The sequence below is a fragment of the Peromyscus leucopus genome, chromosome 14 (assembly GCF_004664715.2).
Source record: "Peromyscus leucopus breed LL Stock chromosome 14, UCI_PerLeu_2.1, whole genome shotgun sequence".
Taxonomy (NCBI): Eukaryota; Metazoa; Chordata; class Mammalia; order Rodentia; family Cricetidae; genus Peromyscus; species Peromyscus leucopus.
This window is the reverse complement of record NC_051075.1, coordinates 58,737,754-58,751,697: the sequence shown is the minus strand read 5'-3', so window position 1 is coordinate 58,751,697 and position 13,944 is coordinate 58,737,754. Positions and strand designations below refer to the sequence as shown.

Sequence of the window (13,944 nt, the reverse complement as noted above, 5' to 3'; positions counted from 1 at the left end):
ATATATCATTGGAAGTTTATGAAACATATTTTTCTTCGAGAGACAAAAAGTATTGGTTATTGCCACACATGCCAAAATATGACTTGTTCATTCTTTGTGAATCATAGGGGTTTTTTGTTGTTGTTTGATTCAAACTGTGCATTGGAAAGGAATAGTTATTATTGATAGCATGAATTATGGTGACTGTTTTCTGTTAATACTTAATTGTGATAATCTAAGTTGCATAGCCCTCATAGGGGAAATTCCAGTTCATTAGTTGTCAATATTTCACCCTGTCAAGTGTGATTGGAGAATATATTTTGATTATTTATGGAGAAAATTTCAATTTACTTTAGTTTTCTATAGTCGGGTTCCTATTAAAACCAAATGTAAACATAGATCCAGCTCTTTGTGACCGCAGTGGTTGTTAGTGGAATTCCAAGATGTAGTCTCTACTGCATGTAGTCTAACATGGGTGTTGCATAGATCCCAACAACAGGACAAAGAAAATATTTATTCAAATGGTGTTCCAGTTTCACTCTACTGCAGTGACGAACACCATGACCAAAGGCGATTTAGGGAAAGGAAGGATTTATTTGGCTTATACTTCCAGGTCATAGTTCATCATTGCGGGAAGCCAGAGCAGGAACTGGAACAGACTCTTGAAGCCAAAACATTGAAGGGATGCTACTCATAGCTCATTCCAGGTTCAACTTAGCTGTTTTATGCAGCTCAGGACCATCTGCCCAGGGAATGGTGCTGCTCAGAGTGGGCTGGGCCCTCTTGCATCAATTAATAACCAATACAATCCCCCCACAGGCCAATCTGATCTAGAAAATTCCTCAATAGAGGCTTTCCTCTCAGATGACATGAGGTTGTGTCAAGTTGACCATTCAAACCTTTCCCTTCTCTTTTAGACTTCCGAGGCTCATGCTGGCCTCAAACTCCCTATGTAGCCCAGGGTTGTCCTTGAACTCATAACTCCCCTATCTTTATTTCTCAAGCACTGGAGTTATAGTCATGCACCGCCAAACCCTGCTTTATTGTCTTTTAAATGACAGGTTTACTGAGCTATGATTTATCATCAAATTAATCTACTCGAATGTGTAATTTAGTGCTTTGTAGTAAATTTATCTAGTTGTGCAACTGTCCCACAGTTCATAGCATTACTATCACCCAAGCAAGGTCCTCCATTTGTTCCTAAAAAGATTGTGTGTGTGTGTGTGTGTGTGTGTGTGTGTGTGTGTGTGTGTGTGTAAGGCTGTAGCCTTCCTAATGTTGCCATGACCCTGAGACATAAAACTGTTTTCGTTGCTACTTCATAACTGTAATCTTGCTACTGTTATGAATTATCATGTAAATACCTGTGTTTTCTGATGGTCTTAGGTAAACCCTGTGTAAGGTCATTTGACCCCCCCAAAGGGGTAATGACCCACAGGTTGATGTAGGCAGTCAGGACAACTTCAGGTGTTGATCATTTCCTTCTGCCTTGTTTGAGGCAGGGTCTCTTGTTTATTGCTGTGTCTGTCAGGTTAGCTGGCCCATGAGCTTCTGGGGAGCCTCCCGTCTCCAGCTCATCCTGCTGGAGGAGATTTAGGATTGCACATGCCTGTTCCTCTGCTGCTTCAAGCTCAGGTTCTCATGGTTGTGTGGCAAGCACCTTAACTACTGGGCCGTCTCTCTAGCCCCATGAGCAGACCGTTCTTGACTTTTTGTGAAACACAGAACTAGCAGCGAAATGTTTTACATAATAGGGCTTTATTTATTCTTTTAAGCGAATAGGGATGTCTTCTGTACCCCAGACATACCATTGCCAGTGCAAATTATTTTGCGGAGATATATACTGACATATATAAAATCTGTTTTAGTTTGCACAGAATTTTACTAAGGAAGATCTTGTGTCAGAGAGAAGAATTCTTTCATGTTTGTTTTTGAGTCCTAATTAAATATTTGCCTTTCGTGTTAGATCTTTTCAACTTTTTATTTTTAGTAAAACACAGTTGAAAACCTTGGCAAGCTCATGCAAAGCACTTTGGATGATGTACTGCACACTCATAACAGAGTCTTCCAGATTGTCACATTCATGGATAAAAAAGATAAAAAGAACGAAAGTGATAGGACAGTTGAATTGGGTAATAAAGACAATTGTTGGCATACTGGTATTTCACTTTGCATCACCAGAGGGCGCTCTTTTCTTAGTGTGTTTGTATGCTGAGCAATTACTGTGGTGGTGTTTGAAAATTTTGAGCCCTCTTGGTGGGGTCTAGGAGTCCTGTTGGTGGGATCTAGGTCTGGGTATTTTGAATGCTGATGATTGCGTTGTTTTGTAACTTTCGATTAACTTTTTCGCCAGGTGTCCTAAATGGTGTCTTTAGAAAGGGTTCTATCAAGAAGTCAATGCTTTAGGCCCAGTGTGTCTGGGACATCGTGTATTCTCAGTTTCATTTCCTGCTCGCTCCCTAACGCCACTGTTCCTCTGTTCATATTGAGGTTTCAGATCGAGTGGAGCGGCGGCTTCAGGAAATAGAGAGAGAGATGCGCACGGAAAGAGAGCTGGTGGAAAGACGACAGGATCAGCTGGGACTCATGTCCTTGAAGCTTCAGGAGGTTTGGGCGAAGTACTTTCTGGGATTTGGATTGATATTTAGCCATTGCTAAAATGGTTATAATTCTGGGTTGGGATGTGGCTCGAGTGGCAGAACACCACATAAGCTGGGTGTGGCGTTGTTGCCCACCTGAAATCCCCACACTTGGGAGGTGGGGTCAGGAGGATAAGAAGCAGTCACAGTTCCTTAGGTTGCAGACAGCATTGCATGGAATTCATCCTATGAGAGAAGTAAAGCATCCAGCTACAGTTCAGAGTGTAGAATGAGCCATGCCATAGTTTGTGTGCCCTTGGCAAGTTTCTTTGTTTTTAAACACCTTTCGATTCCAGTTTCTTCCATAGAAAATGGGAATAATAATCTCTACCTGATCTCATGGATGAGAGGATAAATGAGTTAATGCTGACGAAGCATTTCACATTGTCCCGAATGAGCTCAAGAGTCTGAACTCAAAGTTTAATTATGCTGACTTTTGCCAGTAGGGACCAGACACCGGGAAGCAACACACTATGGCTCATTTTGTAAATAAAGTTTTATTGGGTCCCAACCATTCCTGCCCATTCAAATACCATCCTTGGATGCTTGTGTGACACCGTGGCAGATTTGAGTTGTTGTGACAGAAAATTCCTGCTCACGGTATTGGCTCTCTGGACTTTACAGAGGTTTGCCCGTCTGTTAACTAGTTTGTCGTCAAACCAGTTCAGAAGCAGAAGTTATTCTTTACAGTTTTATTTTGAAATTTTACATTTGTAATGTTAAAAATTCGAACAAGGAATTTTTGTGTAATTAGGTCTCCTCGATATTCATGTTTTACCAGTCTGACTTTATCATGTTTTCTAATGTAGCCAAAGTGTACAGTGTTTTCTTTTGAAACGGTTTCGAGAAGGCAGCAGGTGTAATGCTGTCTCAGGGCCTCTGTTGCTGTGATGAAACATCATGACCATAAGCCACTTGGGGAGAAAAGGGCCTATTTCAGCTTGCAGTTCCAATCACACTCCATCACTAAGTGTCGTCAGGGCGGGAACCTGGAGGCAGGAGCTGGTGGAGAGGCCATGGAAAAGTGTGGCTTACTGTCTTGCTCTTCATGGCTTACTTAGCCTGCTTTCTATAGCACCTGGGACCGCAAGCCCAGGGCTGGCGCCACCCACAATAAGCTGGGCCCTCTCCTCATCACTCAAGAAGATGCAAACCTATGGAGGCATTTTTTTCAACCGAGAGGCCTTCTTCCCCAGTAACTCTTAACTTGTGTCAGGTTGACAAAACCCAGCCAGGATAAATGTAAATATATTTACATTAAAGGGCCTTTATAAGTAGTTTATATTGTTTAGACCCAAAGAGTGCTGCAAACACAGTCTGAAGTACAATGGGAAATGCCATCTTTCTAAGACAGGGTTGGACACTCTAATGTGGTAACTGAAGATGTTTCCTTCCTCTGGCAGCAGGGCTGATTGATTCCTGGCTCCTAAGTCACTGTTCACAGGTACAGCCAAAACAACAGGGCACAAACCACCCAGAACAAAATGAATGAGTCACTGTGTGTATGGCTCAGGCTTTGCATTCAAATCACCTGTACCCAGAGGTAAACTGATAATCTTTTGTAAGGCTGGTCCCCGTCAGAAAGGATCATTGTCATTGGTGGGTAGCAGCCTTCTGCGCCTGCATTTCATGTATGGTGCTCTGTAAAAGGCTGCCATCAAGCCACTGAAGCCAGCGGTGAGTCCAATGTGTGTCAGTGTGTGTCCCAGTAGCTTCCTTTCTGATTCTAGAAGATGGTTCATTGTTCTGGCTATGATATTGAAAACCTAGTTTTTATTTGGTAGTCTCGGGTTTATGATCGTCCATCTTGAGCCCTGTGCTCTCCCACTCCAGCAGTTGGCTCTTCTTCTAGTTCTCCCCCAATCTGGGCTTACTAACAGCATTTGCTCCTCTTGCCCATGCTCCATCCTTAGTGTAAGTATTTGGTATTTAATTTATCCTGTGTGCTTTCTTCTGTAATCACAGGACAGCGATTGCAGCGAGCTACTTAGCACCATCCAGTACTATGACTGAGCTGTAGGGCTCATGCAAGTTTTGCTAGTCATGTTCTTCCTGGGTCCAGAGTGAAAACCAAGGCCACATAGTGTTGGTTGACTTCTGCAACAGTCTTAGTTTTCATTAGTGGTCACTTTACAGGATGTTTTATAGGGTGACTTTGATTTTGGGGTTTTTGGATTCTTGGCAGGGAACCTAGAAAACTACTAGTATTGTATCTGTTTCAGAATGCCACATCAGAACTCATGTGCTAGTGAGAGCTGAGCGCTTGACTGTGGGGTTGCCTGCCAGGTACTTCACTACAGCACTACCATAATTCATTTCTCATTGTTTTATGAGGAGACTCGAAAAAAATTCTAGTTTTCAAATCATATTTTGCCTACTAATTTGGGTAGATGTTTCTGACTTTCTGTGAAACAGTTGTTACTGTAGGTGGTGCCCAGTAGTGATCCAAAGCAACAACTCTGCCTTTGATCCCTTCCATATGTGTGGGACCCTGCGGCAAGGATTTTCTTTTCCTGCGGTCTGTCTGTACCTTTCTGCCTCCTTCCCTCTCTCCCTGTCTGTGCATCTGTCTGTCTTAGTGGAGATTCCTATGTTATTAATTTGATTATATTTCTTCCCTGTCATTGAGAATTATTGTATTGAGATTCCTATTCAGTATTTAATATATCTATGAAATATAAAAATGAGAAAAACAAGAAAAGCAAAGAATCTAAACAAATCAGGATTTTTGTCTCATTTAAAATGCTTTTTCCTAGAAATTTCAATAATATATGTGGTTGCAGATTTCTGACCTTTATCAATTGGCAACTTTTTTCAAGTATTAGTGGACATTGCCAATTTAAATCAGGAAAAAAGATTCTACCCCAAAAGTATAGTGTAAGCTGAAAGAAAATATTTGCCTTGCTAAAAAAAAAAAATCCAGTTTTTTTCTCCATTTCACAAAAGGAGGCATGCCCCTGTACCTGGTAATTATTTAGAGGATGCTTTGTTGAATAATTAGATAGAGCATGTGGGTAGTCCCCCCTCCCTTTATTTAATCTTGACTTTTATACATTTGTTCTGCAAGCAGATTGCATCTGGTGAGCATAAGAATAGCACTGAAGTGACAATTGTTCTTTTTTGCAGGAGAAAATTAGAGAAAATTTCCACACTTATTTCCCCCTCTTTGCAGGATACACGAAATTACAAAGAAAGGGGAGAGGAAGATTGCTTCCCACCTCAATTCTCGAGAAGCCAAAGCCTGAGCATGTGCATTGTGATTACCAATTGGCTCAAAGCTGGCGCTGAGCTGTGATTCGGATTGCATCTCTGACAGGACAATAGAGGATCACTGTTGATAAGAACCCTTTAATTTCCTATTTTGTCACTTTAATGTAAGCAGTGACCTATACATTTTTAAAAGGTGCTTGTGGCTTATAAACAGAGCATTGGAAACTGGAAAAGATTAATTTGGGCTTTTTCCTGCTCCCAAGTTAAATGGCTTAGAGTGTTCTGGAAAGGTCATGTTTAAGGAGAACGCTCTGCTTCCTTTCTCATATTTGAAAATGCTTATGGAAATTCCTCTACTAAATGGTAATAGTCACCCGTGTGTTTGTGTCTGGCTTTGGTGGGAGTTGAAGTCATAGGTGGGTAAGAGGGCCTAGGATTTTTAGCCATTGTACTCCTTTACATTTTTAAAATGTGAAAAATTATGACTCTTAAAAGTTGAGAAACTAGGAAGACTCACTGTAAAACATCCTGGGAGTTGGAGGTTGAAAGTCATTTTCAGCTGGAGCTCCAAGAGAGGCCAGACACACCAGATGCTTCTGACGGGCTGATAAAGTCCAGGGACCTTCGCTTCTTTCTGTGCGATGAGAAGCAATGTTAACCATAGAAACTGGTGGAAGCAAAGTCAATCTCCATTTCTTGTTTAGAGTTAGTTCCTACGGAATTATTTCCCTTCTTTCTGTTGCTACAAGCTCTGGGATTTCATTTCCTGTTTGAACACAGCCACTTCTTGTCGCACCAATTGCTAAATGGTCTTATTAAATAGAAAACATGGAGTCAGGTATCAGGGTTGAAACCCTGAGGGATCAGAGGAATAAGAAGAGCCACAGCTAACCTCACCTCACTGGCACCTCAGCTTCCAAAGAGAGCTACTTCCTGTATATCCACACCTATATGCCTTTCTGTTCTGTTCTCTCATTGACTCTCTCAGCCCAGCTACATCACTTCTTCTTCCTGCCCAGCTCTGTCATTTCCTGTCTGTCTGTATAGACTTCCAGACCTCTATGATTAGTGCTGGGATTTAAGGTGTGTGCCACCACGCCTGGCTCTGTTCCCAGTGTGGCCTTGAACTCACAGAGATCCAGACAGATCCCTACTCCCAAGTGATAGGATTAAAGGCGTGTGCTGCCATTGCCTGACTTCTGTATAGTGGCTGGCTTTTTCCTCTGATCCTCAGATAAATTTTTTTAGGGACACAGTATATTGGGGTGCACAGTACATCACCACAACTCCTACTGTTGCAGCAGATGAAGGACAGGCTTTCTCACAGAAGTAAGGCTGTTCAGAGGCTTTGGATCCCTGAGTCAGAGCAGCTGGGTACAGTATCTCAGGAAAGTCTCATTGGGGTGGCTTCTTGGTTATAGTTTGGGAGGTCATCTCTCCACATAGCCTTTTAAGTTTAGGTGATGGGATGAGTCACTTTTGTTGCTGTGATTAAAACACCATGACACAAAGTGACTAATGTAAGTAAGAGTTTATTTGGGTGTACAGCTTCTGAGAGGGAGTCCATGAGGTCAGGGAAGGCCTGGCAGCAGCTGGGAGCAGGAAGCTGAAGAGCCAGCAAACCAGAAGTGAGACGAGGCTTTGAGAACACCAGTGCAGCTTGGGGGTTAAGGAGGCCTGGCTATAAGTGTTGAATCATTTCCGGATCATCACGTTTTCCTTCCTAGTGAGTTTGAGCAGGCTTTTGCATGTTTGTTGGCCCTGCATTTGTGCTTTTGTAGATCTCTTGTTTATTACTTTGGCTCATGTAAAATTATTGGGTTATTTGGGTTTTCTGAACATTTTTTTTTTTTTTTTTTTTTTTTTTACGTTGAGAAAGAACCTGAGTTATTTTTCTGTGACTATTAACTGCCTAAGCATATTGTTTAAGAACTGGGTTTTTCTACTCTCATTTGAAGACCATGTCTATTATATATCAGTTTCCTACTACATCTGTCTGGTCCCTGTATGTCTCACAATTGATCTGTTTGCCTATTGCTATTCTGGTATCATTCTGTCTTAATCATCATAGCTTTCATTATGGTATTGTAAATAATGAAAATGAAGATCCTTCATTATGCTCCATGAAAAACCCTGTTGGCATTTTGATCATAATTATATTAAATATGTAGACTAATTTGAATGGAAGGTCTTTTATAATGTTTTTCAAAGATATTTTATAGAGGTTGTTAATTTGAGGTTCCTATGCACTTTAAAATTATTCCTTGGTGCCCTAGGATTTTTCTTCTTAGTGGGAATGAGATGTTTCCTTTCACTGTTTCTGACTGGTTATTTATAGTATATAGAAGAGTAACAAGTTTGTAAGTGACTTTTTTATTTAATAGTCTTAGAGGCACAATGGGCTGGTTTTTAATTACCCTTTTATTCCTTCCAACTCCCAAATTGGTCTCCTTCCATGGGTAGAACCTGAAGGGCAATGTAGAAGAGAACCACAGTCAGCATGGATTGTGACCTTATTCTTCTGTTGCTGTGTTTCTGAAATGTTTCCTTGTGTGGTACCTGCTCCTAGGTTTGGAACAACCACTGATCCTCTAAACATTTCCTTTTGATCTTTATTTGACAGGAGAGATTTTTGTGTCTTTTGATTCCTTATTTCTGTTGAAAATCCTGATTAGTTATGACAGATGTGGAACCTAGCTACTTTGTTTCTTCTTATGGCATTTTCATGTGATGGTTTTTAGTATTGCTGGTGATCAGTAGTTGTTGAGTTTGACTTAACTAGCTGAGAATGGTTAATCATATGTTGTATTTATGCATTCATTGCTGAATTAATTTGCTGGTGTTTTCTTTAGCATTTTTATATTTACATTTATTACTATGATCAGTTCAGAGCATTTTCTTTGTGCTACCTTCCCTGATTTTAAGATTCAAGGTTATATCCTTACTTGCCACCCTGCACAGAACTCAACTTCAAGTGGTTCAAGAACCTCAATGTAAGGCTAGGTACTCAACCTGATAGAAGAGAGAGTGGGGAATAGCCTTGAACTCATTGGCACAGGAAAAGACTTTCTGAATAGAACACTGTTAGCACAGGCACTAAGATCAACAGTCAATAAATGGGACCTCATGAAACTGAAAAGCTTCTGCATGGCAAAGGGCACCTTTATTCAGACAAAGCAGCAGGCTACAGAATGGAAAAATATTTTACCAACTACACATCTTCTAAAGGGCTAATAGTTAAAATACATAAATAACTAAAAAAATGGACATCAAGAAAACAAATCACCCAGTTAAAAATGGGGTACAGCTCTAAACAGAATTTTCAAAAGAAAACTCAAATGGCTGAGAAACACTTAAGGAAATGATCAGTGTCCTTTGTCATCAGGGAAATGTAAATCATAATTACTTTGAGATTTCATCTCATACCAGTTAGAATGTCCAAGAGCAATAAAACAAATAACATCTCATGCTGGTGAGGATATGGCATAAAGGGAGTACTCATCATTGCTGATGCAAATGTAAACTTGTACAACCACTATGGAAATCAGTGGCAGTTCCTCAGGAAGCTGGGATTTACTTCAAGATCCAGCTATACCACTCTTGGGCATATATTGAAAGGATGTTTCCTCCTATTATAGAGACACTTGCTCAACCTTGTTCATGGCTGATCTATTCATAATAGCCAGAAGTTTAAAATAGACTAGATGTCAGTCAATGGATGAATGGGTAAAGAAAATGTTGTACCTTTACACAGTGGAATATTACGCAAGTAAATGGATGGAGCTAGAAAAAAAATCCTGAGTGATTGAGGTAACCCAGACATAAAAAGATAAATGTGGTATATATTTGCTTATATATGGATGTTATCTGTAAAGTCTTTGATAACAGGCTACAATCTGTATAGCCACAGAAGTTAGGCATAGAGTAACTGACTAGAGGGAGATGTGGATCTCCCTAGGAAGAGGAACTAGAAGAATTATGATTGGACAAGGGTGGTGTGTGTGGGTGATGGGGCTGGAACAGAGGTGCAAACAGGGAGTGGTAGGGAAGAGGGGATGGAATAGCTAAAACTAAGGGTCATTTGAGGGTTTGCATGGAAAGCTAATACAGCAGAAGCTTCTTAAAATATATACATGTATGGAAGAAATCTAAATGAAATCACCAAATAACAGGAGAGATTGAGCCCCAACTAGACAGCTCTCATTACCAAATGAAATATCCATAGCTGAGAATGGGTTACATCTAATTGAGTTGTTGGCCAAAGGGGCCTCATGGTAACGCTCAAACAACCCAGGAGATTGCTGTCTACAGACTGATGGTAAGGCACTGTTGCTGAAGACAGCACCTACGTAACTCATTGAAGTCAAACTGGTGCCTACTGAGAGCCCTCACCCCTCCTAACTAGTGTTTCTAATACTGGAAAGTACTCTGAATTCTGAAAAGGGAAAGGTAAACACCAACCCAGCTGCAAAACCTTCCGTTTACAATGGTGACTCACTGCAAGACATGCTGGGACAATAGTGGCACAAAGCCTGTAGGAGTAACCAACCAACATCTGATTGGATTTAAGGCCTAGTCCATGAGGAGGAACTCATACCCAGCACTGCTCCAATGGTCAAGAACCTGCGACTAGATAGGCCACGGACCTAGGGACAAACCAAATACTACTGTTCTGCTAAAGGAACATAGCAACAAAATTACTCTTTTTTTTTTTTTTTTTTTAGTTCTAGGGATCTCATGCTGTAGACCAGGCTGGCCTCGAACTCACGGAGACCAGCCTGGCTCTGCCTCCCTAGTGCTGGGACTAAAGGCTCCACCACCGCCTGGCAATAAAATTACTCTTAATGACACTCTGCTGTACTAATAGCTCAATATCTTACTTAGTCATCATCAGAGAGGCTTTCTCTTGCAATAGATGGGAACATACATAGAGAGCCACAGCTGGACAGTGTGTAGAGAGTAGAGACTTTGTAATACTCAGTCCTGCATGGGATGGCTTCATCAAATCCCTCCCCTCGGGAGCTTAGAGAACTCTGGAGAAGAGGATATAGAAAGATTGTAAGAGCCAGAAGGGATGGAGGACACCAAGAAAACAAGACGTTCTAGATACAACAGGACTGATGCACATATACACTCAGAGACTGTGGTAGCATGCACAGGACCTGCACAGGTATAACCCAAGTGGGGTCCCAGAGCTGAGAGGGGAAGTAGACACAAGCCCTCATCCCTAACTGTGGTAGCTTGAATGTAATTGCCCCCATAAGCTCATAGGGAGTGGCACTTTTAGGAAGTGTGGCTTTGTTGGAATAGGCGTGGCCTTGTGAAAGGAAGTGTGTCACTGTGGAGGTGGACTTTGAGGTCTCATATATGCTCAAGCCATGCCCAGTGTCTCAGTTCATTTCCTGTTGCCATTGGATCAAGATGTAGCATTCTTAGCTCCTTCTCCAGCACCATATCTGCCTACATGCCGCCATGTCCCACTAGGATGATAATGGACTAAACCTCTGAAGTGTTTTTCTCCTGTTACTGTTTTCTATTGGATTGTTTTATACTTTGTGTTGACTTTGCAGTTTCAGATTCTTGTCCACTTTTAATGAATATTGTACATGTTTTATGTGTGTGTGTGTGTGTGTGTGTGTGTGTGTGTGTGTCTGTGTGTCTGTGTGTCTGTGTGTGTATGTGCATTCATGCATACAGGTATGCCTGCACATATGTGTGCATGTGGAGGGCAGAGGTCAACCTCAGGTGTCATCAGTCACTATCCACCTTAGTTTTTGAGACAGGATCTCTTTGAGAACTCAGAGGTCACCCGTGCAGGAGACAGATCAGTTAGCAAGCCCGAGGAATCTTACTGTGGGTGCCTCCCCTGCAGTTACAGGCATGTGCTGCTGAGCTCAGCTTTCTTCTGAGCGTTGGGGGACTGAATTTATGTCCTTATGCTTGTGTGAGCACTTGACTGACTGAGCCATCTCTCCAGCCTTATTCTAAACATTTGAGCATACCTACTTACATATGTTATTCTGCAAAGCTGTCCTATCCAGGGTGGTTTCTTCTGTTTTATTGGAACATTTTTATTCCAGTTCAGCTTAAAATAACTTTATTCCACCATCAGATAGGACTTTCTACTCTTCCTCTCTCTTTCTGACGTGGCCCTCCAGTGTCACACTGTTGAGTATCATAGTGAATACATTTCTACAGCACTAACAAACTGTAATTGCTGTTTTTTTTTTCACTTGTGGCCATATGTCTTCTTCCCTAGAATGTGATCTCCTTTGCAGGGACTAGGTTGCTTCTGTCCACCCTTGTCCTGAGACTCACAGTCAGTGCTGGGTCAACCATGAAGTACACTGTTATGCTGCCAACAGCCATTGAACAGATGAGTGGTACTTTCAGTTGTACAGATCCTTGCTGTCCATGACACTTTTGGCGAAGATAGTCTCCATGTAAAGGTTTTGCCAGAGAAGGCAAAGGTGAACTCTGCTTCATGGAGCTTTAATAGGAGATGGTTCAAGTGGCGGAACTAGGACCATCCAAGCATTATTATTATATAATATTAATATTATATAAAGAAAATTTTCCCATAACGGGCTTCTGGTACTGACATTGTGTTGAATCATTTATATAAAAGTGTTAGAAAGTTTATACCTTGGATATATGAATTTTAAAAGTAAGACCTTTTTGACATATTATTTCTGCAAGATCATTCAGTTCTGAGGTTGTAGATAATATGACACAAAATTGTGTCTTCTATAGTTCAACAGCAGGTCCTGAGTGGCTTCTACTTTGGAACATTGTCCAAATAATGGCTAGAAAACAGTTTTAAAGGATAGTGAGGTTGATCTGGAACTCGCGATCTTGCCTCAACCACCTAAGTGCTGGGATTGTCGGTATGTGCCTGCTATGCTGGATTTCAGAATAAAAACTTTAAGAACTTTGGATATATTTCTTTCCTTAGTTTTTTTTTTCTGAATGTTTCAATTAAAAATTTCATGTCGTTTGCATTCAGTGTTTCAAATTTGATAAAAATGGTAAGATAAATGCTTGCTAAGGGGGTTACTGTATTTTTTGACCACTAGTCGTCAGTATTGAACCATCAATGATGAACCAGTAGGCATTGTTTCTTCAAGTTCCATGTGTATTTAAGATGGATTCCCTACAGAATATATATCCCAGCTCTTAGCATTTCTGGAAACTGTCCTTGACATAAGTCTCTCAACGAAAAGCAATATAATTAATTATTTTCCATTTTAAAATTTAAATTTGAAACTATTTTGCTTCACACTGTTGAAAAATTAAGTGACACCTAATATATTGCATATGGACACCTGCTACGTGTAGCCTGGAGCTGCCTCGTTATGCTGCTTTTATACTTGGCATCCAGGCTTCCCTCTCTGCCTCCTTCCTCTTTCCTTCCCTTCCTCTAGGAGGTGTTCTGTTTAGACACAGAAAAGCAGAGACCTTTGTTTGTTATGGGAGTTCATTTTATATATTCCTTATTCCTTTCCACTTTTCACATTACTTCTTTTCTAAAATTTCATCTCACACGAGCCTTTTCTTCATGGTATTTCTTCCTCTCATTGACCCCTTTGTCCCTTGTTGTCCATTCCCTCCAGTGGAGTAATTAGTATTATTAATTTTTCCTTAAGCTGATCTTGATTTTCCTTGATAAACAGACATGGTCACTGCTTACTGCATTTAATTCATTTATATTATTTAGATTCCTGAATTCTTTTTTTTTTCACATACTAAAACAGGTGCTAATTATTGCTCAAGAAGGGAGGAACAGCTTGTTTCTAAAACTCAATTGTCCTTTTGTGGGGAAGCTTTTGAGAGCTGCATTCAGAGCTGTAAGGCTCTTCCCTCAATTGACGGACCTCAGATGGGAGGAAGAACAGAGTCTTAAAGCTGGGGCCTGAGAAGGAGGTTTCTGCAGCCTCCCTGGCCACCGCCTGCTTGGATAGGGATCAGGTCACACTGATGTTACCTCTCACAGCCGCAGTGTGCACAGGCTGGGGTCTGCATCTCTGCTTCCCTGTTCCTACCTCGCTGACACATGAACATCCAGAAGGTGTTAGGTCTTATCCTTTTGTGGTTTTCATCTAAAGGAATAGATCAC

General features: G+C 41.0%; 2 protein-coding genes across 2 annotated transcripts in view; one reads left to right on the top strand and one right to left on the bottom strand.

Annotated features, from left to right (window-relative positions):
• The window catches only part of Cep128 (centrosomal protein 128), a 172,051-nt gene that overhangs the window by 58,471 nt on the left and 99,636 nt on the right, over positions 1-13,944 (top strand). The window contains 1 exon segment of the mRNA XM_037210756.1: positions 2,470-2,586. Within this exon segment, the coding sequence (XP_037066651.1) occupies positions 2,470-2,586 (117 nt within the window).
• On the bottom strand, positions 3,790-12,314 carry LOC114698760 (transmembrane protein 126A-like). Its single transcript, XM_037210980.1, is given in 3 exon segments — positions 3,790-3,967; positions 3,970-4,099; positions 12,147-12,314. Coding segments are annotated over 3 exon segments (390 nt in total). The 3' UTR covers positions 3,790-3,875.